Below are 25,797 nucleotides of genomic sequence, written 5' to 3' on the forward strand. Positions count from 1 at the left end.
TTTGCCAATCTCTTCGGGGTGAGGTACCACCTCATCAGGACCTTATACGCGTTCTCCTTTAATGTGGTGCATATAGAACTTTTTGCCGCCGCCAGTACTATAGTGTCCCAGTCCTCGTCTTCTAAAGTCTCCCCTAAGTCCTCCTCCCACCTGTTCCGATAACTAAGTTTAATGTCCTCGTCCTTCGCTGGACAGACCACCTCTCTATACAGTATATACTAGAAATAAGTCCCGCGGTGTCTGTCCCTCTTGAACAGAGCTGCTCAAAATTTATTCGCTTGGTCCGTTTTGGTATTTTAGTATAGAACGCTCTAATCTGGAGGTATCTAAAGAATTCCGAGTTTGGCATCTCTTTCTTCGATTTAATGTGCTCAAAAGTTTTTATTGACAATCTACCCTCCAGATGTAAGAGCCTCGTGAGGCCCTTCTGCTTCCAAATTGCAAGGTCTTTACTCTGCAGACCCGGAGCGAAATTAGGGTTACCCGCAAATGGGGTCATTAAAGAGTGTCGCCTAGTAAGCGCACATTTGTATCTGCTTCCCTCCCACACTGCTAACGAGGTGCCCACCGCGGATAGCGGAATACTGAAGGTCTTACACACTTGTTTTGGTAGGCAGATTAAGTCCTGTAACTCCACTGGGGAACAGCACACTTTTTCCAGCGCCACCCAACTCCTTAGACTTGGGTGAGTGTGCCACTGAGTAATTTGAGCTAATTGAGCCGCTTTGAAATACGACAACAAGTCAGGTACCGCTAGACCCCCTCTGTTTATGGGCCGAATTAGGGTGCTACTTTTAATGCATGGCGTCTTATTACCCCAGAAAAATTTCACCAGAGAGGCCTGCAGACGGGGGATATCATCTCTGGCCACTTGTAACGGGAGGGTCTGGAACTAATACAAAATTCTGGGGAGAAGATTCATTTTTATACTCTGGATTCTACCAATCCAGGATATTCCATAACCCGACCATTGCCTGAGATTCTCCTTCAGAGTCCTTATCAGTCTAGGGAAATTTGCTTTATAAAGGGCGCTATAATCTTTTGTAATGTTAACCCCTAGGTATTTAATGTGAGAGGCTTGCCATTTGAAGTTGAAATTTACAGCAATTAATTTTTCGGTGACCTTGGGAAGGTTAATTGCTTGTCATTATTTTAAACAATATTTTTAGTTGTGCATTAATTAAGGAGATTGATCTATAATTATAAGTATCTGTTGGTTCCTTTTGTTCTTTAAGGATCAATACAATATGATTTTGTCATAAGCGCTACATGACGCGAAACGCGTAGATGCTTGGAGTCTTCCGGTTCTGCAACATACGACGCCGGATGCCGTGATGACAGACCTGTGACATCAGTACCCACTAAGAGGACACTACGACTGGCGTTTCTGCTGCAGTTGTGGCTGTCCAGATCTAACTTTCTGCCCGGTCCTTAGAGTATTGGTAACTCACATCCTCTCTCTCCAACCCATCCCTCTTGGAGACACTACGTTTGGCAAATTAGCTGCAGTTGTGGGTACAGCCGCGGCTGCCTTATTTACTGCCTCCGTGTAGGGCTTTAGGGTTTGGGACTGTATCCTGTCTCGATCCCTCCCCTTTCCCCTCCCCCCTCCCTGGTTGCTCCTGGCCCTGCTAGCTGCGGAGTGCATAGGAGACAACAGGGTTTTCTTCCCTTACCGATTTTTTGGACCTGGCTGACCAATTAACAACTGGAGTTTGTTGGAAGGGAGGCAGAACCGTTTTTTACTTATGACATGTAAGTCTGTATTAAGTGTATATTTTACATAAAACACGATATCTTTTTATTGATAGTTCTCTCGTTTGCTCTTTTCTTTATTGTTTTAGTGTCAAATTTGATCCCACTGATCACGGGAGACTTGAAGAGCTGCAGGAGAGATCAACAATACTGGCTACTAGGAATCAGCGCGCAGTAACTACTAACAATCATCAATACAATAGTTGCCTGTTGCATTTCCTTCTGTACAGGTTCACTCTTTAGAATATCATTACAGAGTCTGACAATGTGTTAGAATAGAAGTGGGTAAACCATTTTGTAATAGAGATTGTTATACGAGTCAGGAACATGAGTTTTGCCGTATTGCATAAATATTCTTAGATGTATTCTTTAGTTTATTTGCAAGAATTTATTCAGGCTTCTTGTCTTTTTCATTATATTTTTTATTAGTCACCCTCACACCTTTGCCCGTGGTATCAATCAGGCATAGGTTCAGTTCTCCTCTGAGAGAAATATTCGGTTAAACGCTGGGGAGACATAGCCTCTATGCCACATGCTATGCTAGGTTCTGTTCTGTTTCCAGTCATGCTAGTTGGTTCTAAAGAATATTTATTTTTTCATTTAGAAAACCTCTTCCTCTTAGCTGCAATCCTAATCAGAACTCCCTCATCTTAGCTTTAGGAGTTACCAATAACAAGGAGGAGGAAACATGGATGTAACTATAAATAAGACTAAGTAAAATTTGTGGACCTTGGAAATATGCTTAATTTCAATGAAGGATTATATAAGAATTGTCAAAGCATAAAGGGAAACTGGTCTGGATATAGAGGACAAGGATCAGGAAGTCAGTGTTCTATCGGCATCAGGGGCACCGGAGAACATACACACCTATGGCCCCAATTGCTCACTAGTGAGTGGAGCCCTACTCGATTAGGTCCCACTATCGACCATTAGTGGCTTCCATCCGGGAAGCGATGATTACAAGGATCTTGATAGGACCCGTGGGCATCACCAAGAGGTGGAGGTATGGGTTCACTCAGTCCTCCGTAAAAGCCAATGAAAGACCAAGGCCACTTGCGGCTGGATCTCACAGGCAGAGATGGTGCGTGTCCTCTTGCTGCCCTTTGCTGGGAATTTAGAGCAGGTAGGTCTCTGTGGCTTGGGCCCCAATTGGTCCAGCGTAGGCGCCACCACTCCAGTAGAGCTGCATCATCCGCCAGGTCTCTGGTGGTAGATTGGGTTCCGTTCTGTGAGCAACTCATTTAGAAGTCCTACTGTGACATAGTCTCCAGGATCCCTTGAACTTGGATGTTGTTGTGGAGGGGTTTATTATCAAGGTTTTCCTGGCGCTCTCTGAACTCAGTGATCTGGACTTGCATCTCCCTTATAAATACAATTTAAAATATTAGAATAACTACAGTTACATTTTAATCTCCACAGTGGTTCCCCCAGTAAGTAAATAAAACTCATTGTCATCGGACATATTTTTAATAGAAGAACTGTTTTTGGTTACATATATATATATATAAAGCAACTGTAAATATTCCTGTATATTCATTTGCATGTCTTAGACAGGTCTGCAACCCTGTCTTTCACCATTATCACCCAGCAAACAGCACTTCCACTGCAGCAAGGGATTCTGGGAAATGACATGCAAATGAGCACACAGTGCCACTTTTTATCTCATGCTCACATTACATGAGCAGCCCTTAGTCAATGCATGCTGCTTTAAACACAGCTTTTAAGCAAGGACTTGGGAGATGCAAAGTCAGTTAACCCACTCACAGACATGTTTCAACCTTGATGGGTCTCATCAGTGTGAGGTTGGCTTACTGACATTTGCTCAAATGAGATAAGAGTAGGTAATCACCACGACTATTAAGGTTATGGTGGGTAAAAAAAGTGACTAAAACCCTCCACAGTAAAGCATAAAGCAACTGTAAATATTCCTGTATATTCATTTGCATGTCTTAGACAGGTCTGCGACCCTGTCTTTCACCATTATCACCCAGAAAACAGCACTTCCACTGCAGCAAGGGATTCTGGGAAATGACATGCAAATGAGCACACAGTGCCACTTTTTATCTCATGCTCACATTACATGAGCAACCCTTAGTCAATGCATGCTGCTTTAAACACAGCTTTTAAGCAAGGACTTGGGAGATGCAAAGTCAGTTAACCCACTCACAGACATGTTTCAACCTTGATGGGTCTCATCAGTGTGAGGTTGGCTTACTGACATTTGCTCAAATGAGATAAGAGTAGGTAATCACCACGACTATTAAGGTTATGGTGGGTAAAAAAAGTGACTAAAACCCTCCACAGTAAAGCATAAAGCAACTGTAAATATTCCTGTATATTCATTTGCATGTCTTAGACAGGTCTGCGACCCTGTCTTTCACCATTATCACCCAGAAAACAGCACTTCCACTGCAGCAAGGGATTCTGGGAAATGACATGCAAATGAGCACACAGTGCCACTTTTTATCTCATGCTCACATTACAAATGTCAGTAAGCCAACCTCACACTGATGAGACACATCAAGGTTGAAACATGTCTGTGAGTGGGTTAACTGACTTTGCATCTCCCAAGTACTTGCTTAAAAGCTGTGTTTAACGGCTGCTTCTGTCTTCTGTCACATCATCAATAAACACTAGTGACCCAGTGCCACTGGAAGCCATGCATGCCCATGCCATCACACTGCCTCCACCGTGTTTTACAGATGATGTGGTATGCTTCGGATCATAAGCCGTTCCAAACCTTCTCCATACTTTTTTCTTCCCATCATTCTGGTACAGGTTGATCTTAGTTTCATCTGTCCAAAGAATGTTGTTCCAGAACTGGGCTGGCTTTTTTAGATATTGTTTGGCAAAGTCAAATCTGGCCTCCTTTATGGTAGACTTGGATAATGATATGCTTACCTCCTGAAGAGTCTTCTTCACTTGGCTGGATGATGTGAAGGGGTTTTTCTTTACCATGGAAAGGATCCTACGATCATCCACCACGGTTGTCTTCCGTGGAGCCTTTTTGTGTTACAGAGCTCACCAGTGCGTTCTTTTTTTCTCAGAATGTACCAAACTGTTGATTTGGCCACTACTAATGTTCCTGCTATCTCTCTGATAGGTTTTCTTTTTTTTTGCAGCCTAAGGATGCCCTGTTTCACTTGCATTGAGAGCTCCTTTGATCGCATGTTGTGGGTTCACAGCAACAGCTTCCAAATGTGAATGTCACACCTGGAATCAACTCCAGACCTTTTACCTGCTTAATTGATGATGAAATAACGAAGAATAGCTCACACCTGTCCATGAAACAGCTTTTGAGTCAATTGTCCAATTACTTTTGGTCCCTTGAAAAAGAGGGGTCTACATATTAAAGAGATGTAATTCCTAAACCCTTTCTCCAATTTGGATGTGAATACCCTCAAATTAAAGCTGACAGACTGCACTTTAAGCACATGTTCATAATTTAACTGTATCTTTAATTTATTTTGGTATACACAGCTGAAATAACAAAACTTGTATCAGTGTCCAATTATTTCCGGACCTAACTATATACATATATACATATAAACAACAAAAACAAGCAGCTGGCACTCTATATAATAAAGTACAGTAGTGGTGCTAGTCCCATAAAGAGTAAATAAAACATATTACCATCCTTGCGTCAGGCAAAAAAAGGCAGCACTCACATCCAGAAGATAAAAAAATATATATTGAGGCATGTGTAGACAGACAACCGATCCACATGCCTCAATATATATTTTTTATCTTCTGGATGTGAGTGCTGCCTCTTTTTGCCTGACGCAAGGATGGTAATATGTTTTACATATATATATATATATATATATATATATATATATATATATATATATATATATATACACGCGCACACACACATTTTGTTTCTATGGAAAAAGCATTTATTTTAAGGTGCTGTTGTGTTAGATCTTGATATGAATACATCTCCCTCCTCAGTCACTGTGCCGTCTCGCTTAATGCGATGCTAGGCACTGTAAGGTGTTACTTTGGGTGACCATGTCCCACTACTGCAGACTTCCTTCACACACGTTGCTCACCGAGCATCTGCTGCTGCAAACAGGTGAGTGCTGAGTAACGGTGGCTATGGGTCCAGTCGTCACAGGAAACCAGGCGTCTGGCTTATTACAAGGCTGTCTTAAGATCTGAAGTACTTAAAGAAGAAAGTGTTTGTCTGAAAGGTCTGGACAGACTAAAAATACTTTTAATAGGGTGTCAGAAGAGAATGGCAGCTCCAGGGTGTACGGATCATGTTCCCTATTGATGGTTTGGACCAGTGACAGAACTTTACTCCCTGGAGCAACGTCTGCTGATTGAACATCTAATTAGAGACAGTGGCGGAGCCTCTGCCCCTGGTGGGAGTAGATGCACAGATTGAGAATACCCAATGAAACACCTTTTCTAATCATAGATCTCCCCTCCTGTCCCCGGCCTCTCCCCCGGGGGGAACAGGGGGTGTGTACTGCTCCACAGCAGCAGGCGGACGATGCGATGACTGCAGGGAGAGAATACCTATGATCAGCAGCATTCATAACACCATGAGACTGTGTCACTGAGGTTTACTTACATCCCTGTGGGAGTGTAATCTGCAGATAATAACAGGTCTGTGCTCATGTGACAGCTTGGGGCTTATAATACCTGCCTCCCCCTCGGCTACAAGAAAGGACTGATTCTGAATGGCCATTATAACCAGCCCCAGGTGCTGTACAAAGCGTAACGGGACTCGTGTTTGCAGGAGGTAAAAATATCCAGCGGTTTTCAGACCATCTCACACTGAAGGTGTCTGTATAATGGCACAATAACAGGCGTTCATGTGCCCCCGGCTGCAGCTGACATTAGCTTTAGTAATTAGTATTACAATAACAATAGTTAATCTGCATTGCTGTTATTACAAATCATTTTATAAATACACGGCAGGGGCGGCTACGAAAAACACCTGCAAAAGAAACGCGTGTCACTTTTCAGTCCAGGGCGTGTCTGATGTGCGGTGATCTTTGCTAACAATGTGCCAAAGTTACAATCTATTTGTACACATCTTCTGAGGGCAGCAAATGTGATCTCTTTGCTGATCGATCACAGGTGAATGGATCGATCGGCAACTTAGCTAATGACGTATTATTGTGTGGATTGTATTGAAACAGAAAACAGAGGGAGGCCAATGAGCAACTAAATCACCTAACTAATAGACCAGAAATAGTGAATAAATGATCATAAATAATGGGTGCATACTAAGGACTGGGATATAACAGAACAAAAAGCAGAGAGCAAAAGAATAATCACAAAAAGAATCCATTGCACAGCACACCACCAAATGAAATCAATATTACTTTTTTATTGGGTGAAAGGGGTTACATAAAACATATATCACTGTATTATTAAGAAACAGCGATTAAAGATACAGGTATATTAGGTGTATAGGAGGTATCATTGGCCAAACTTCTTAAGTATATGGTTGAAATAATACCTTATTTAAGAAGATGATGATGAGTAAATAAACATCATGACTCGGAGTTGATGTGGCATTAACAGTAGTATAATATACACCATAACCGAAATCGCATGGTCACGGTATTGGGCCTCTAGGTGAGATACACTGTTGAGTGATAAAGACAGGAAGTCCTTAATGTAAATTAATTATTTACAATATTACATGACAACACTACAAATAGGAGAGACTGTGTGTGGTCATTAAATATCTCACAAGGTAGTGATATGTAGCCTATAATCAGATATATAGGTTAAACAGTGACCAAATCATGAATATTCACTGAACAGTCAGAGGCTGGTGATCTAATATGGCTAGCTGATATAGTGTAGACCAGATATAAGCATCAAGTGCCAATGTAACCCAGTATAGCACTTTGTGTAAAACAAATGACTCGGAGATACAATGTCTCAGACCAAAAGTCCGAGTAGCTCTCAGAATATATGGACAGTAATAAGTCCACTAACTGATCTAAGCAAAGCTGCCTAGTATAGTAAAATAAAGATCACTAAGCCTGTCTGTAAATATCTCCCTAAATCAACTCCATTGATAGAGATTTAGCCGCTAAACAATGTTAAAACAGACCCATAGCAGTGTCTGATGACGTATAGTACGTGCCCGACGTACGTTTCCCTCCAACTACGGAGCTTCGTCAGGGGAAAATTAGCGAAGGGATCGGCAATCAGGGTATTTATAAGAAAAACTTAGAAAAACAACCGTGTACAAGCTCCAAGAGTTATGGTCAATATTGCTTGAAAAAAGCAATTATAAGTAATAAATCTTCATCCATTTTTAAAGGAGTTGACACCGGAACATGCGGGTTAAAGGCCTAACAGTCAATGTGGAGTGACGGGGGCTGCAAGGAGGGCTTATACACGATGGGGACAAAATATGTGTGATGGTAACTCACTCAGTCTCCCTAGCCCCGGCTGTGCCCGGTGTGGAGTACTCCTTGAGAAAGCGCCATAGTGGGCGTGAAACGCGCGGGAGAGTACTTTGTACTGTTTGTTTTTTATGTAGTTTAATAAATTAGCTTTTAACTTCTTTGCTGGTGAGTTCCTATCATTTTTTCACGGAGCGGATGGATATCGATCTTTACCTGTTTCTGTTATTTATAAGAAAAGGTTGCCATAGTGCCGAAACGACTCAAACGTAGTGTGCATGCGTATGGAAACATATTAGCATTAGTGAATTTGGTCTGATAGAGCCTAATTCGCATAGCTCAGCCCATCTTAATGCGGACTGACCATGCGCAAACTGATAGTCGTATACCGAAAACACGGTTACTCATATTCAGCCTTTAACGCATGCGTGAGGTGATAGGCTGTGAAGACAGAGCGTCTAAGACTTTAATAAGTGAACACTGCGCATGCGTAGGGTGATAGACTTTATAGAGGTAAGCCACTACACATTACCAGATAATATGTATAGCGAATGTGTGAACTAATTGTGACGGGAGGGGGCAACCAGGCTCTATAATAAAAGTCAAGCCTGCTTTGGTTACCCCTGCTCTATGTATAAGGGTCCCAGAGAGTTAACTCTTGGGCCCAGTGTCACAGTAACGGGGTGCCAAGCAAGTAATAAAGGGGTCACCTCCATCAACCGTCTGGGAAGTAAGGGGTTAATCAAGAATGTACCTGTAATACATATGTTCCCCTGCTTCAGAGCCAAAATGAATGTCCCTTGGTTATCATGTTCCCACATTTAGAGGGATTTCATGTATGTTTATTCCCCTGCCTCAGGGCAAACTGTGTCTAGTTGATAGACATGTATATTGGTACAATTATTGGTGTTTGTGCCTTTACAGTGTATGCAGCAACCACATACACTGGGATCAGGTCGGGAGGGAAAGGGTTAATTGCATTTACATGTTTAGGGCCCTTTGTTCCCCTTGCCGCCTTTTCAGTCTCCATTTTGCAGTATCTCAATAGGTCGCTATTTGAGCCCCATGTAATCCTATGGAGATTCCACAGAATTGGGACCGCTACCCGAGAAGACCTGAAGGTGGCGCCCGAGCGGAGATTCCCCATTGAAAGTGAATGGAGTAATGCATTTCAATGGGGATTCCTCGAGGCCGATCTCCGGAGACAAGCTGGCAGCCAGCCAAACCGCAAACCTCGAAAGCGGATACAATGTCTTTGAAAGAGCTTCATCTCTCAATTGGCGTGGGAACTAGGCTTCGGTCAAGTTCACCACCAATTAGAGTGTCTAACTTTTGTTCTAGGGCACCCAGAAATAAAATTCTTTTTGCCCCTAGCCCCTAGGAACCCCCTCACTTGACCTCAACCGGGTCCGACAAGTAATGGCGATGAGAAAGGATCGCGCCGGCCCTGAGGGTCCTACCATTGACCGCAATGGCGGAGAAAAGCCGTGTGGCTTTTAAATCCTAAGTGTCAAACAGTATGCCCTGAAAACCCATAACTCCGGTTCCGTAGGGACCAGAGGGCTGGGATTCGGCCAGCATATAGTCACTGCTCCGGCATGACTACATGGCAATTTCCAGCTCTCTCCCCTCAACCGAACGGAGTAGGGTTAAATGTAAAAAAGTGTGAGTTGCTCATTGACTCCAATGGTAGTGGAGGTCCCATTGAATCCAATGGCGGCGCCGGCCCATGCATTTCCTATGGTGGCACCGGCCCTATTGATTCCAATGGAGATAAAAGCCGCGAGGTAAATGGCTAAGTGTAAAACTGTAAAAACCTGAAGTCCATAACTCCGGTTCTGTACGGACTAGAGAGCTGGGATTTGTCCAGTATGTAGTCACTGCTCCGGCATGACTGCATGGCAAATACCGACCCTTTCTGAGCAGCAAAACGGAGTATGGTTAATTGTTTAGTTCGGGTTTCTGCCATTGACTTCAATGGCAGAGAAATGCAATTTCTGTAAATGTGCATTTAAAGTGTATTTCTATAACTCCGGTTCGGTGGGTCCCAGCGAGCTGAAAATTGTCCACCGTGTAGAATCCTCTCCGGCATGAGGATCTGGCAATTTGTAGCCCGCTCGGCCCAGCCGAACTGATTATTTTAATATATATACTGTATAAGGTAAATATGTTGTTCCGAGCTAAGGATGTCACTGTAAAAAGTCCCTCTTGCAGCCGTTAGTCTGGGGGGGTTCCACACATCCCCTATAAAGGTGAGCTCCCACAAGGGGGGCTCACAGACAAGAAAAACAAATGACAGGCAGGCGCACTAAGGGATAATGAACACTTTATTGTTAAAAGAGAATAAGACAGTGGGCAAACAGGCTCCACTGATGCAGGATAATAACAAAACGAAAGTAAAAAGTGTTAGAATAACTGGTTCATACACCAGTATGATCGGGGGATAGCACCAGGTCAACACTAAATCTCACTAGCACTACAGAAAGGATCCGGACCAGTCTGAGTACATACCCCGTTTGAAGCGTGGAGACCCGCTCCCACCGACTGCAAAACTCCACAGGAACTGCCCCACGTGACCTCTACGCGTTTCGCACGTAGTGCTTCGTCAGGAGGTCACACGATAGCGCTGTCCCTGGAGTTTATATAAAGAGCAGCACCCAATGAATCTAACACTAATGAGGAAAGTTGATACAGATGTAATTCAAGTGAAATACAATGGAGTCTCCTATGGTGCATAAAATTAGTTAAAAGTCAGATTTTCAATTGAAATGATACAATAACAGTAGCTGGGTCCCAAGTATAACTCTAAAGTGACTTATTGCCTTTAAAAATGAATCACGGGACATTAACCAAAAACTATCAAGTCCATATTAAATTAATGGTTAAAACATATATTTTTATACACATTTTAAAATACCGGTAGGTGTTATAAATCACACTTGCAGACAAAGGTTTTCCTGTCCAGAGACCCAAAAAGGCAGACTAGGAGATCCCAATCTTTTGGGAGTGGGCCTAACAAAATGGACCCCTGATTAGAATAATGCCCACCCCTGTGGGCAGGTATTACCTTGCTTCCCATGTGAGCTGGCAAGGGGTAATTGGGTGCATTCCTTATTTATTCTCTTTATACCCATTGTGGTATTTTCATATCACACTGCCTGTTTGGGACTTGTTGCTGTTTTGGGACTTGTTGCTGTTTTGGCGCCATCTAGCGCGACGCGACTCAGACACCGACAGACGCCATTTGATGACGTCAGACGCCACCGTGGACTTGTCCGGAAGTGGAGGAACTCCTCTGAAGCTGCAGTGATATTGCCAGGGACTGAGAGGGATCTCCAACAGAGAGCTGACCCGCACGACCCTGTGCTCCTGCCATCAGAGGAAAGATTCTTCAAGCCCTGCACCGTGACTGTGATCTGCTGTCTACAGATGGGTAACATGTCCCAAACATGTCATGCTGTGTGATTATTTATTTGATGTACGTGCAATACTCACCCTTTAATTATAAATTGCTTTTCTAATTATACTGCACTATGAGGTCTTTGTTTGCGCTGTTCTTTTTCTTTTTTCTTTTTTCTGCACAATGAATAAGTAAACATTGCGCATGCGTGGGCTGATAGAAATAACCGAGGTTGAACATGAATCAATGCACATGCATTGCCAAGCAAACCATGGACAACTTTAAGTCTAAACACCTTCTTAGATCTAGATATTTATATCGATCAGGACCTTAATATACAAACAAAGGTCTTTGGGAAGAGTATGGCTACCAACAGCCTTTTATTGGCTCAGAGCCAACATCCTCTGCCATTGATAGCAGGTATACCAGCTGGACAGCACCTCCGATTGCGCAGAAACTGATCTACCTCGCAGGAATTCAAGATACAATCCAGAGAACTGAGAGGTCGTTTCTTGGCTCGTGGTTGTAGTAGTGGTAGTCTTAAGCGATCCTATCATCGCACGTTACTCAGTAATAGGGAAGATCTACTATCTGTGACAGTAGGGGGTAACCAGGCTCTCAAATAAAGGTCAAGTCCGTTTTTGGTTACCCCTGATCTGTATATAAGGGTTCAAGAGTTAGCTCTTGGGCCCAGGAACATTGTAACTTTCCAATGCCTAACATATAATAAAAATATTGAATGTGTTTGCCCTTTCCGGGCATGTCAGCGAGCAGGGATTGCTAGGGCATGAGGTTCAAGGGGGATTTTGCGAAATAATTGTTGTCAGAATGTGGCTAAGTAGTTGGGGTCCAAAGTTGTCTGTTCTCCTATAAATGTATGTAGAAGCACATGCACACCGCTGGTAGGTGCTGGAGGGGGTACTTATCTGCCGGTGCGCTGTATCCAGGGAGGTCCAGACATCCCAGAGGTACTTGAGCAAAGGAATGGAAGCAGGCACACGGTCTTTCTAAAGGTGCAGTTTATTGTGCCACCAAAGGTCCAACGTTTCGGCAAATAGATTGCCTTTATCAAGGAGAGGGCCTGAGGCCCGCCCCCCCTCCTCCCCGTGAGGGCGTGATGACGTCACCAGGGGAGCCTCTGCTGCCAGTGAGGGGGCGGCTCCCTGAGTTTCCAGCTTCCTGCAGGACAGCCATCTTAGCCTGTTACAGGCATTGGGGAGGCTGTCTCCTCCTCCCCTGGTGGTGCATGACGTCATCACGCTGCGTCGCGCTGGCGCCCTGACGTCACGATGGGGGCGTTGACATCCAGGAGCAAGGCAGCAGTGATCGTGGGGGGGGTGAGTACCCATTTGTGTATATATTGTGGTATGTTTAACATGTTCTGTAGCCCTCTCCTTGATAAAGGCAATCTATTTGCCGAAACGTTGGACCTTTGGTGGCACAATAAACTGCACCTTTAGAAAGACCGTGTGCCTGCTTCCATTCCTTTGCTCCTATAAATGTACTCAGAATCATGCCTGATTATCGGATACATGTAGGCACGTTGTCCCGGCAATATCTCCCCTTGAGAACGCTTGCGCGACTCACCGCTAGGATTCCCTGCTTCAGCATAGCCCAGAAAGGTAAATGGGGCACAGGGATGAAAAGTCTCCCTGTAACTGAGGGGATCTCTAGGTTAAAGTGGGTATCCCAGTTAATGCCCGGGTAGCCCACAACCTGTATTGGGTTCGTGGGTTTTCCAACCATAGATAAGGTTGTGAGGGGACTCTCAGAGTCCAGGCTATGTCCCACAGATCGTGTGTGGGGAATAAAGGCTGATAGAAATAAAAGTAGATCTTTCTATTCCCCATACCCAGGGACTTAGGGATGTATTGAAGTATATTTTATTAATACATTGTAATGTGCTGTTGTGTATTGTAATGAGTTGGGACTTTCGGAACAGATATTCAAAAAGACTGTCAGGGCGAACCCATAGGTGCCAGTAAGTCTGCTGAACATCTGAGTTCAAAGTAGCCAGAGGATGCCAAAGGTGTGAAAGCCATTTGGGTAGCAGGGAAGGGCTCAAGTACCCAAGTCCGGAGGACAATGGCAGTCATCCGGTCTGCCATTTGTTCTGCCAGACCTAGTGGAGCCTGACCCACCGGGTGGCATTGAGATAGACAGGGTTCCCACGCGATGATTGGCTGCTGAGTTTCATGAATGAAACTCAGAATACTATAAGAAATGTCTGAGCCAATGAGATTTGAGATTCCCAGTAGTAAGCGCGCGGGCAGGCTTTTCAAAGTTTCTCTTGCACGAATACCAGAGCAACCGGCATCGATTTCAAGCCAGGAAAGCCTGCCTGCCAGATTCTAAATCCAGCTTTTTGCTACCAAGTTCTCAGGGTCGCGGCAGGGATTTGATGCCGATTTCGGTTCCAGAAAAACAGTAGTTGCTCGCGATCAAGAAAAGTCCAAGTTCTAAGATGAGAAGGGAGCGGTGGCGTGTGGAACTTCACGCTGATTTGGGAACCAGGAGATTCCGGGCTAAGTCCCGGTCTGGGTAAAACTCTTATTTAGAGTTCCCTGTACCTAGAAGAGTCTAGTTTTCGACCCCAAGTAAGTGTGTTTTTCGTCTGTATTTTGTGTATCATAAGCGAATTTGTGCGAATAAACTATAATTTATTTCACTACCTTGTTTTGCTCAGTGAACGATCCCGGTGAAAAAGGTGTAGTAAACGGACTGGTCTCCCGTGACACTATCCCATAACACTAAAAAGAAAAGTGATAAAACAATAACATGCATTGGTACTCAAAACAAAAGATGGTGGGCAATCAAACCTATTTTCTCAAAGCATTGGCATCTTTGGCTTTCTGACCCTGACCTCAAAGAGGTTTTGGGACCAACTCCAATGATAACAAGTAGATGAGCTAAAAAACTACGGCACCACTTGGTCCATAGTCACCATCAGCAACCTAAAAGCCTCAATTGGCTTAGCACCCCGATTAAGGGAATGTTGAAATGCCAAGGCTGTAAAACTTGCAAACATGTCCTTCCATCCAAGACTTTTGCCAATCAAGACAGTACTCCATCATTTTTGCGGAATACGTTCTTCAATTGCCGTACCACCAATGTCATCTACCTTATAACATGCAAATGTGGTAAGAGATATGTGGGGAAAAGCACACGACAATTGCATAGACGTATCCCGGAGCATGTTAATTCCAACAAGAATGCCACGCCAGTAGCTAGGCATGTTACAGAACGACATAATGGTGACGTAAATTGCCTTACCTTTATGGGTATTTACCAACTAAAGTGCCCTAGCAGAGGTGGCAATATAGATAAAATGTTGCTCTGAGGCCTCAATGAAGGGTTTTAATTTTACTCCCTTTATTGATTGATCTACGTTAACCGTTCTTTGATATTTCTCCATTCACTCTACAACTTTGTTCTGAATTTGGACGATACATTAATCCATTACCTGTGTGCAGTTTTCTACACGTGTGTTTTAACACGCCGTGCTATGACCATTGAGTATTTATACCATTCTATTTCGTTTTTCAATTAGTGACTATATCAAGTATTATATATTATATGCTGTTGAACATCTACTCAAAAAGGGTAAACAGTGACATATCAATTAATTGGGTGCTTTATTGACCCGTACATTCAGTTGATGCATATGCGCTGCAATCGATTTATAAACTATAAGGGTTAATTGATATTACAGTGGTATTATCCTATGTTATGTCATGAAGCCATAAATTTGAGTTGCCTTGAATAATGCTTTAATTTATTTATATCTCTTAAGACCACTTATTTATGGTCTCAATGGTTTAGTATTTGAATGACTGTTTATATCAGTCTATGCATATAACGCCTATGAACTCTCTTGGACAAGCCAGAAATTTGTGTGCCAGCATGGTAGTGGCCTGGAGATTGGGCTAGAGGGTAAGCTTGTCCGGAAGCCAGACCCTGACCATTACTATTGATACAGCAGGGGCGATACTGCAAATTGAAAAGGGAGATACAGCAGGGATATACTACATAATAAGTCGGGAGGTATTACAGCAGGAATGGTACTGCACCCGGGCGAAAGGTTCTTTTGGCTAAGTGGAACAAGTTATGCCACCATTTATTGTAATGCTATGTGTTTTATAATTCTGTGGCCTGGCACAATAATTGATGTTGCATAATTATGCTCCTCATGGGGGTCGTGAGGATTTTCACCAGAGGGAGGATGTAGCTAAGTGCCCCTGGCTATAGCCTTCTACTGGCCTTAACACTATAAGTCCTGACAGGAACAGACAGTGTTGGGGTTAAACTCCTGCGCAGGGCCTAATCTGCAGTTGGAGTGACATACCTGGGGAGGGTACTGACTGGGTCACATGTATATGGTGTGATGCCTGTCAGTACCTGGACCTGCCCTGTTATGGGGCGGGGTTACAAGCCCTTCCCCCGGGTATAATAGCTGACACTCCACCAAATTGTGTGTGGTTGACTATGGGATAGTGTGATACCCTTTTCCCTACCAGAGGGTCAAAGCGATAGGGAGGGGCTCTTGGGGCCTCAAGCCCCGGGGTCTGCTCCAGGACTGGAGGACGATTATGCTGTTATGCAATAAAACTGCCGTTGGACCAACTATGGTGTGTGTGATTATTGGAAAGGCGTATTGCCTGTGGGGACCATCCCTGCATCCAGCAGGATCCTCATGGGATGGAGGTGCTGCTCAGTAAGAGCCAAGAGAAAGCTGCTCCCCAAACGTCAACTGTGGAGCCACTCAGACTTCCTGTGCTAAAATATATATATTATATATATATATATATATATATATATAAAGCCTGGTTCCAGTACTGCAGGGACCAGGGGTTAACTCTGTGTTCAGGAAAAATGTTGCAAAGTTTCATGTGACCTTTTCATGTTTCTCTTTTTATGTTGTCCATTAAACCCACTAATCAGGGCCAGGCTCATAATGAAGGCACCTGGCCTAATCCCTCCGTTAATGTTTCCATGTTGTGGCATGAGGTATAGGTGGGGACGGAGGCCCTGTTTGCTCTACGGTTGAGAGAATTCCATTCAGAGTTGTAGGGGGAATTCCAGCCACAGCCAGTTACAGGTCTGGGAGCTCCGAGTTCCAGTTGGTTGGGGTTTCTGAAGCGGTGCTGGCTAAACACCGCGTGGGAGCAGAACGGGGATAACTTCCTCACGCAAGGTCCCCGCACCTAAGTATATAGGGTATTTCCAGTTACCCCAGGTGGAAGTGTTTTCTGTACTTACAGTTGTGGATACTTTTTCCAATAAATTCATTTAATTATTAACTCTGTTGTCTTGTCTGGCAAATTGATCCATGGTGTGATAGTCCTGGTCTCCCGTGACAGAAGTGCCAAGGTTTTATCCCGCAAAAGAAAAAAATTATATATTGTAGAGTACAGTTGAAATTGTGAAACAGGTGGCAACCCCCCACCCCAAAAAAAAACAAAAAAAAAACAGTTAAAGCACACCCATTTCTTGGTAAAATAGAAAACATACATTTATGAGCCACAATAGCCCCCATTTCTCACTTACATCTAGAATAAAACCAATGTGCACAGCCAGGCGACAGAATACAAATGAGCTTAGCTCCCCGGAGCATATTCACCGCCGTCTGGATCTGAGGAACGGAAGAATGTGGACTCCTAAGGGTCCTACTGGCTTACAGCAAGACCATGGGCGTTTACGTACACGTGTGCTGCCTAACTCTTCCCAGATCCTCTCACGTCACCACAATGCCTGCACAGCGCCACAAAGCAATCTCTCACATTTGGCAAGTTTTAAAAGGGGCATGTAGGGCAATTGTGCAGTGGAGACTGAGAGATCGCGGTTCAGAGCAAACCTGGCAGACCGGAAGGGACGCACAGGGAGACCGGTTATCGGAGGCTAGAGGTCTGAGCTGGATCCATAAACTGCTGCGATTCCTGTAATGCAAATTGCCCTACATGCTCCTCTTAAAATTCACAAATGTAAGTGACATTACCACAGAATGGTTTTCTAATAATTTTTTGGGACAATCTATATACTACAGTATATCCTACTTTTTTTAGTTGACTGAGCTGTGAGACCCTATACAAGCGTGGACCTAGGAGTGATAGAAGATCTTCATCTCCTGACCAAACATTTAAACCAATGCAAGTTTTCTGCTGATTAAATGTGAGTGCATAGTGTGAGATATTTTCATATGTTTCACAATTTTTTTTTTCTGTACCTCACTATAGAATTTTTCTTTTTTGGGGGTAAAACCAACTAGGTGATATGCTGTGGAGTTGTTTCCTCCGTACGGTCTTCGGAGTATGAATTTACAAAGCCACTATACAGCTTCTATTATGAAACAAAGTATGCGACTTGGCTGAGAGCTTTGCTTTCTATATTACCCAGTGGGACTGCCCCTTAACATTACATTCATTCTGCCGGCGTGTCCAGTGTACAGCAGAATACACTGGAATAATGTTATGTTCCCCATGGGAAAATGCAGGAGATGATGTAAGGGGCCAGTGAGGTAGTCATGGCGCATGGAGAGCCCGAATGCTTGGATTAGTGTCCACTCTGAACATCTGGCACATAGGGACAAAAGGAACTTACACTCCTTATCTACAGTCAGTAGCAACTTGACATTAGCAAGCATGGATACTGTTTGTAATGGGCAAGAGAGCAGCAGAAAGAGCGCGGTAGTGATACCCCTTTATAGAACATTGGTAAGAGTACAGTGTTCAGTTCTGGACACCATGTCCCCATAAGGACATGCATACATTAAACGTTCTGCAGAGAACGGCTACTCAAATCATGCATGTTGTATGTCAAAAAAATAAACGGGACGAAAAGACCTTGAAACGTAGAGCCTGGAGGAGAAAAGGGAGATATGATAAAAAAACTTTAAATATTTCAGAGCCATCTTTTGGCCTCAAGATTTAAATGGTGGTTTAATTGCAACTGTTCCAGTGTATGAAATCACTTAATAATACAGTTGATATGGGAGATGTATATGTATCACTCCACCTTCCTCAGTAAGCACACAATATGTAAGTTAGGATTAAAAAGAATTTGGTGCGCTTAACAGCTCCAGACCGAGTGGCATCTCAAAAACACCGCCATCCAAGATTCCCAGGCGAGTGGAATTGCAGAGCCCCAGGCATCGAGTGGCATCCCATGCATCGAGTGGCATCCTAGGCCCCCAGGCATCAAGTGGCATCCCAGACCCCAAGGCATCGAGTGGCATCCCAGACTCCCAGCGGCATCCAAGATCCCCAAACGAGTGGCATTGCAGGGCCCCAAGCATCCCAGAGCCCTATGCACCAAGTGGCATCCCAGAGCCCCAGGCATCGAGTAGCATCCCAAAGCCCCAGGCATGGAGTGGCATCCCAGAGTTCCAGCCATCGAGCAGCATCCAAGAGCTCCAGCCATCAAAAGGCATCCCAAAGCCCCAAACATCCAGTGGCATCCCAAAGCTCCAGGCATCCAGTGGAATCACGCACACAGACCGACAGAGACACACACAGATGTTATGAGAATTTAAAGACTTGTTCCTCCCACACCCTCCTCATGTGTCTCGCTCCCCCAGTGGTCTCCACCCAGTGTTTCGCTCCCGCCAGTGGTGTTCACTGCTCCCGCCCCACTCACGTGTCTCGGACTCGCTGGCTCAGCAGCACAGTGCTCACTGATCTGGCTGTCCCAGTCTTCTTTGTGACCGGCAACAGTGCAACCTATCCTGCTCAAAGCAAGATAGGTTGCCCTGTTGCTGGTAACAGTGAGGACAAGTCAGCCAGTGGGAGCAAGGCACGAGAAGGCACAGCAGCAGGAGTGGAGGACATAGGCGGGAGCGAGGCATAAGAAGGGACAGCATGAGTGCAACTCAGGCGCCAACAGTGAACTTTTATGCTCCCAGCCCCTGCCTGATTAACATATCACATTCCGGGAGTTTGGGGCTCCATTCAGAACACATGACAAGCTTCAGTTACTCAGGACTACTTTTGCACTAGGAACTCGTAGAACATGTAAATCAATAAAAACACAAACCAAAGTGTTTTAAAAAGAAAATAAAGAGTGTGTATATTTGTACATGATTTTGCTTGCACATATTATTTTCAGTCACTTTTACATTTTTATGTATCAATTTAGCAAACATAAAAATGATCACAAACATAACACATTCACATGAATAAAATACAGGAATGACAGCCACTAGATTATTTTCCTTTTCTGGGGGATAGGATTCTGTTCCCCACTTGATCTCGAAAAGCTGCCCATCGGCTTCCTTGGCCCAGTGTGGATGTTGGGGTGTTCCATAGTTGGCACGCTGCCTTCACTCAGCACAGTTGAAACATTTGATGTAGGGCATGTAACATCTATTCTCTTCTGAATAAGGTTTCCCAATGTTGCCAGTCCATTGGTTTGCTGGATCTGCAGGAGACTCAGGGAGTTTGCAATCTGTGATAAAATGCTATTCTGTTCCTCCATTAAAATGTTTGACTCCCTCTGGTGTGAGGATATTCGGCGAAGAGTGCTGGACTGTCTGCGAAGAGCTACATTAACAGCAGAAAAATGCCTATCCTGTGTTTGTAGGAGCAGCTGCTGGTTGGGCACCATGCTATGTGGTTCATGCGTCTTGTGACATGTATCTGTGCTATCTCCACCCAGAGTCTCTGCCTTGAGGTCAACCTTTGGCAGGTCAGGCTTCTCTACTATGTCTTGTAGCTCCAATGTCACCGCTGATTGAACCTTATGACCGGGTGAAGAAGAGACGGGCTCTTCACACGATTCCTCGCTGGACTCCTCCCCTGGGTCATTAGATTGTGGAGGAGGTGGTGTTGATTCCATAGATTCCTGGGATGTTGTGCGTGAAGGACCTATACAGATAAAGAAACACTCTTTACTAAATACAGCCTTAACTCCAGAAAAAAAGCAAGCCGAATAAAACCCAGATAAAACCCTAGATTTAACACACAGACACAATTGACAGCTACAGAAAGTCCACCCAGCTTCTTTTCCCCTTAAATGTATATTATTCCTTTAGTGTATTAGTCCTCTTCAACTCTACATGGGGGCTGCACCAAAATAGACTACTCTTTCAGTCTTTGGGTTTCCGATTAGCCCCCTACCCTCCAATTTCAAAGGATCACCTCTTGTTTTAGCATTCCTCCTAATCTGACAAAATCTTCCATCCTACTGACACCCTTGATGTATGTGAAAGTTCCTTAACATATCCCCCTTTTTATTTAATGTATTTAATGTGAGCTATGCATAAAAAAATACGGCTTCTATTATTATTTTCATGTGAGTGCTCAAGTTCACTTCTCCTTGTGACAGAAAGTTAGTTGTCATTTGTAATCTTTGGCAAGGGCGGTTTCATATGGGATTTAAATGTGATTTTAGGAATTAGGCAGAAACCAAATCAATGGCTAAGTAAGGCCTTGGCTACTCTGGCCTCATTACATACACGTAATGCCTGTGTAAAAGAACAGGCTCATTACATATGTGGTATAGATTATAGGCACATATTGTAACAATGTCCACATATCTGTGGATTTCATTAATATGGTTCATCTCATTAAAGGTGCAGTCCTACTTATCAAATGGGATTGAGTGAAAGCGCACGACTGTGCAGTAACTCGCAGGAAATACGTTGCAGGTCCCTCTGGGGGTTTCACAATGATTTATAGTTTTACAAATCTAGCCCTCAAAATTTAACAATGAAAAGGGAGTCGGCAGATAGCGCAGAAATACAATACACACTGCGTTTCTAGGGACACGAAGAACTCATCTCTAGGCAAGGAATTATTGCTGCAGCGATGCCAATGCAAGAAAGACATATTGGGGTCCCCACAACAGATATTTTACAGCAAACAAGATTACCACACACTACCCATCTCATTACACAACACTAAGAATCTCATTACACAACACTACCCATCTCATTACCCAACACTACCAATCTCATTACCCAACACTACCAATCTCATTACACAACACTACCACTCATTACACAACAATACCCATCTCATTACACAACACTACCCATCTCATTACACAACACTACCCATCTCATTACACAACACTACCCATCTCATTACACAACACTACCCATCTCATTACACAACACTACCCATCTCATTACACAACACTACTGACCTCATTACACAACACTACTGACCTCATTACACAACACTACCAATCTCATTACACAACACTACCCATCTCATTACACAACACTACCACTCATTACACAACACTACCACTCATTACACAACACTACCACTCATTACACAACACTAGCACTCATTACACAACACTAGCACTCATTACACAACACTACCACTCATTACACAACACTACCACTCATTACACAACACTACCACTCATTACACAACACTACCACTCATTACACAACACTACCACTCATTACACAACACTACCACTCATTACACAACGCTACCGAAGTGTTTCACTGTGAAATATGATGTTGGGTGAGAACCTGACAGGAAAGCAGTAAAGCAAAATGCACAAGAATGATACGACAAACATCTTTAACTTGACTAAAGCTTTGAGAAGCTTAATCCCACAGTTAACAATGCAGAATCTTACATCGACTTGAATGGAAGCTACGGTATTATCAAGTGTTCATTACCTGTGCACCGTTCACTAATCACCATATTGAATAGGAGGCACTGCACCAATAATTACCGCAGACGTTTATAATTCGTCTGTTTTCAATGTAATGCCTACCGCCATAACCTTTATCAAAATACTGTAAATACCAATATAGGATAAGTATCTGTCGTCTAACTGTAGCATAGGCTGATCTTCATGGACATATGTCTTTTTTCAACCTCATCTACTGTGTAACAACGTAACTTAAATCCTTGTGTCTCAAGCACCAACATTAGACTGTAAACTCTACAAGGACATTATGGTGCTGGGAAAGTGCAGGGAAGAGCCACCAGATTAATAAAGGCCATGAAAGGTGCGACTTGCAAAGAGAGACTATCCGAACTATCGGATTGTTCACATTACAAAAGAGGCAACTAAGAGGAGATATGATTCCTATTTACAAACATGTCCAAGGTCAATACAATGAGCTTTCCATACCAAGGACGGTACAAATGTCATCCTTGAGAATATAGGAAAGGAGATTTAACAAGCAACTAAGGAAAGAGCAATGGCGGATTTCCCATAAGGCCGTGGCGTAGGGCAGCCAAATGTGGGGTCGGCACAAAGAGGCCCCGCTCTCTTCCACACTGATTGCCGGGGGACAGCGTAGGGCCTTTGTAAGGACCTCTTACCTTCTCCTTCATGCCACCTGCCTCCTTCTGCAGCATCGTGGCGCCAAATGACCTTGCGATGACACATGACGATGCGTTGCCATGACAATGTGAAGTCACATGGAATCGTGTTTTCATGGAAATGCGGCATCACATGACGTTGCCGTGTCATTTGACGCCGCAATGCTGAAGGAGGTGGGTGGTGCTGCAGGAGGTGGCGTCCCAGGGTAAGTGTCTATATGCTGTAACATTTTTAATCTGCCACTGGGGGTGGCATCTAGCACCTGCAAAGGAGACAGTGATGGCAGATACAGTGGCTATATTTAGGAAAAGGTTGGGCATCTTTTTAGGAAGGACGTATTCAAGGACATGCCTAAGTAGTTAAACATAAAATGGAAGATTGATCCAGGGAGAAATCTGAATGCCATTACAGGAGTCACTTTGTGAGAAAATATTTCACTGGAGGTTATTTGTTCTCTTCCTCTAAATCCACATACAGTTGTGTGAAAAAGAAAGTACACCCTCTTTGAATTCCATGGTTTTACATATCAGGACATAATAACAATCATCTATTCCTTAGCAGGTCTTAAAATAAGGTAAATATAACCTCAGATGAACAACAACACATGACATATTACACTGTGTCATGATTTATTTAACAAAAATAAAGCCAAAATGGAGAAACCATGTGTGAAAAACTAAGTACACCCTTACTGCTTCCATAGGAATTAAGATGCTAAGTAGAAGACAGGTGCTGCTAATCAAATGCCCTTGATTAACTGATCATCAGCAAGTGTGACCACCTCTATAAAAGCCGAAGTTTTAGCAGTTTGCTGGCCTGGAGCATTCAGGTGTGTGTTAGCACCAGGCCAAAGAGGAAAGACATCAGCAATGATCTTAGAGAAGCTATTGTTGCTGCCCATCAATCTTGGAAGGGTTATAAGGCGATTTCCAAACAATTTAAGGTCCATCATTCTACCGTGAGAAAGATTATTCAAAAGTGGAAAACAGTCAAGACAGTTGCCAATCTTCCCGGGAGTGGACGTCCCAGCACATTCACCCCAAGGTCAGACCGTGCAATACTCAGAGAAATTGCAAAAAAAACAAGAGTTACATCTCAGACTCTACAGGCCTCAGTTAGCATGTTAAATGTTAAAGTTCATAACAGTACAATTAGAAAAAGACTGAACAAGTATGGTTTGTTTGGAAGGGTTGCCAGGAGAAAGCCTCTTCTCTCTAAAAAGAACATGGCAGCACGGCTTAGGTTTGCAAAGTTGCATCTGAACAAACCACAAGACTTCTGGAACAATGTCCTATGGACAAACAAGACCAAAGTGGAGATTTTTGGCCATAATGCACAGCGCCACGTTTGGCGAAAACCAAACACAGCATATCAGCACAAACACCTCATACCAACTGTCAAGCACGGTGGTGGAGGGGTGATGATTTGGGATTGTTTTGTAGCCACAAGACCTGAGAACCTTGAGTCGACCATGAACTCCTCTGTATACCAAAGTATTCTATAGTCAAATGTGAGGCCATCTTTCCGACAGCTAAAGCTTGGCCGAAATTGGGTAATGCAACAGGACAATGATCCCAAGCACACCAGCAAATCTACAACAGAATGACTGAAAAAGAAAAGAATCAAGGTGTTGCAATGGCCCAGTCAAAGTCCAGACCCCAATCCGAATGAAATGCTGTGGCTGGACCTTAAGAGAACTATGCATAAACAAATGCCTGCAAACCTCAATGAACTGAAGCAACGTTGTAAAGAAGAGTGGGCCAAAATTCCTCCACAACGATATGAGAGACTGATAAAGTCATACAGAAAATGATTACTTCAAGTTATTGCTGCTAAAGGTGGTTCTACAAGCTATTGAATCATAAGGTATACTTAGTTTTTGACACATGGCTTCTCCATTTTGGCTTTATTTTTGTTAAATAAATCATGACACGGTGTAATATGTCATGTGTTGTTGTTCATTTGAGGTTGTATTTACCGAATTTTAAGACCTACTAAGGAACAGATGATTGTTATTATGTCCTGATATGTAAAACCATGGAATTCAAAGAGGGTGTACTTTTTTTTCCTCACACAACTAACTACAAATACAGAATAAGTATCTCGCCCAGTTAGAATGTTAGAAGCAAGGTTAAACTCTAAGGATATCTGTATACTATCTTACTATGTATGTAAAGCAGGACTGGTGTCAGAGTTATGTACACTGTCTGTTGTATATAAGAAAAGGACATATATTATTTTACAGAATCATCTGCCACATATCAAGTACACTAAACACATGCCCACTACAGTAGACAAAACTCTGATAATAAGATTATTTACCAGCCTCATCATCCTCAGGTAGGTCTCTGGAATCGCTGCTCCCCTGGACTTTCTTGACGGTTTTCGCCATGAGGAAGTCTTGCAGTTTCTGCTCATACGGCAATAACCTCAGATACTGAGGGGGTTGGCGCCCGGTCTGCGCTACGTGCTCCTCTGCCTCTTTCACTTTATCCCTTATCTTGCGCTTTGTGCCCGACCATCGCCTTCTGACCATTGGTGTCGAGCGGTCCGTCACTCCTTGGGTGTTTACTGCATCGGCTATTCTATCCCAGAGGACATTCTTGACATAGGTGGGGGTTGTGTTAGCCTCGCAGCCATACAGCTTTGCGTAATTTTCTATCATATTGTCCACAAGGACGTCAAGCTCCTTCTCCGTGAACTTGACCTGGCGCCGGCGAAAGGTTCCATAGGCGGGGGTGTGAGCAGTGCGAGTCCCTGGGAAAGGTGGCGGAGGAGAAGCGGTGCCGAATTGTGCAGGCGGCTCTGCTGTATCTGGCGTTTTGGCACATAACAAACTGACTTTTAGACAGGACACCTACCCACCTCCCCTCGAGTTAGACAGGACACCCACCTCCCCCTCTCTGTGCTCGAGTTAGACAGGACACCCACCTCCCCTCTCTGTGCTTGAGTTAGACAGGACACCCT

General features: G+C 43.7%; 1 protein-coding gene across 6 annotated transcripts in view; it reads right to left on the minus strand.

The window, feature by feature from the left end:
* Positions 1 to 25,797, minus strand: part of LOC142492556 (uncharacterized) — a 199,422-nt gene that overhangs the window by 61,543 nt on the left and 112,082 nt on the right. The window contains exons 9-10 of one of the 6 annotated variants that reach the window (XM_075595260.1): positions 25,153 to 25,644; positions 19,572 to 20,396 (exon numbers count right to left, since the gene is read on the minus strand). The exons of the other annotated variants lie outside the window; for them this stretch is intronic. Of the exons in view, the coding sequence (XP_075451375.1) occupies positions 19,732 to 20,396; positions 25,153 to 25,644 (1,157 nt within the window). The 3' untranslated portion in view covers positions 19,572 to 19,731. Of the gene's footprint in view, positions 1 to 19,571; positions 20,397 to 25,152; positions 25,645 to 25,797 lie in introns of those variants that run through there. 6 annotated transcript variants of the gene reach the window in all.

Source organism: Ascaphus truei, chromosome 4 (assembly GCF_040206685.1).
Source record: "Ascaphus truei isolate aAscTru1 chromosome 4, aAscTru1.hap1, whole genome shotgun sequence".
Classification (NCBI taxonomy): domain Eukaryota; kingdom Metazoa; phylum Chordata; class Amphibia; order Anura; family Ascaphidae; genus Ascaphus; species Ascaphus truei.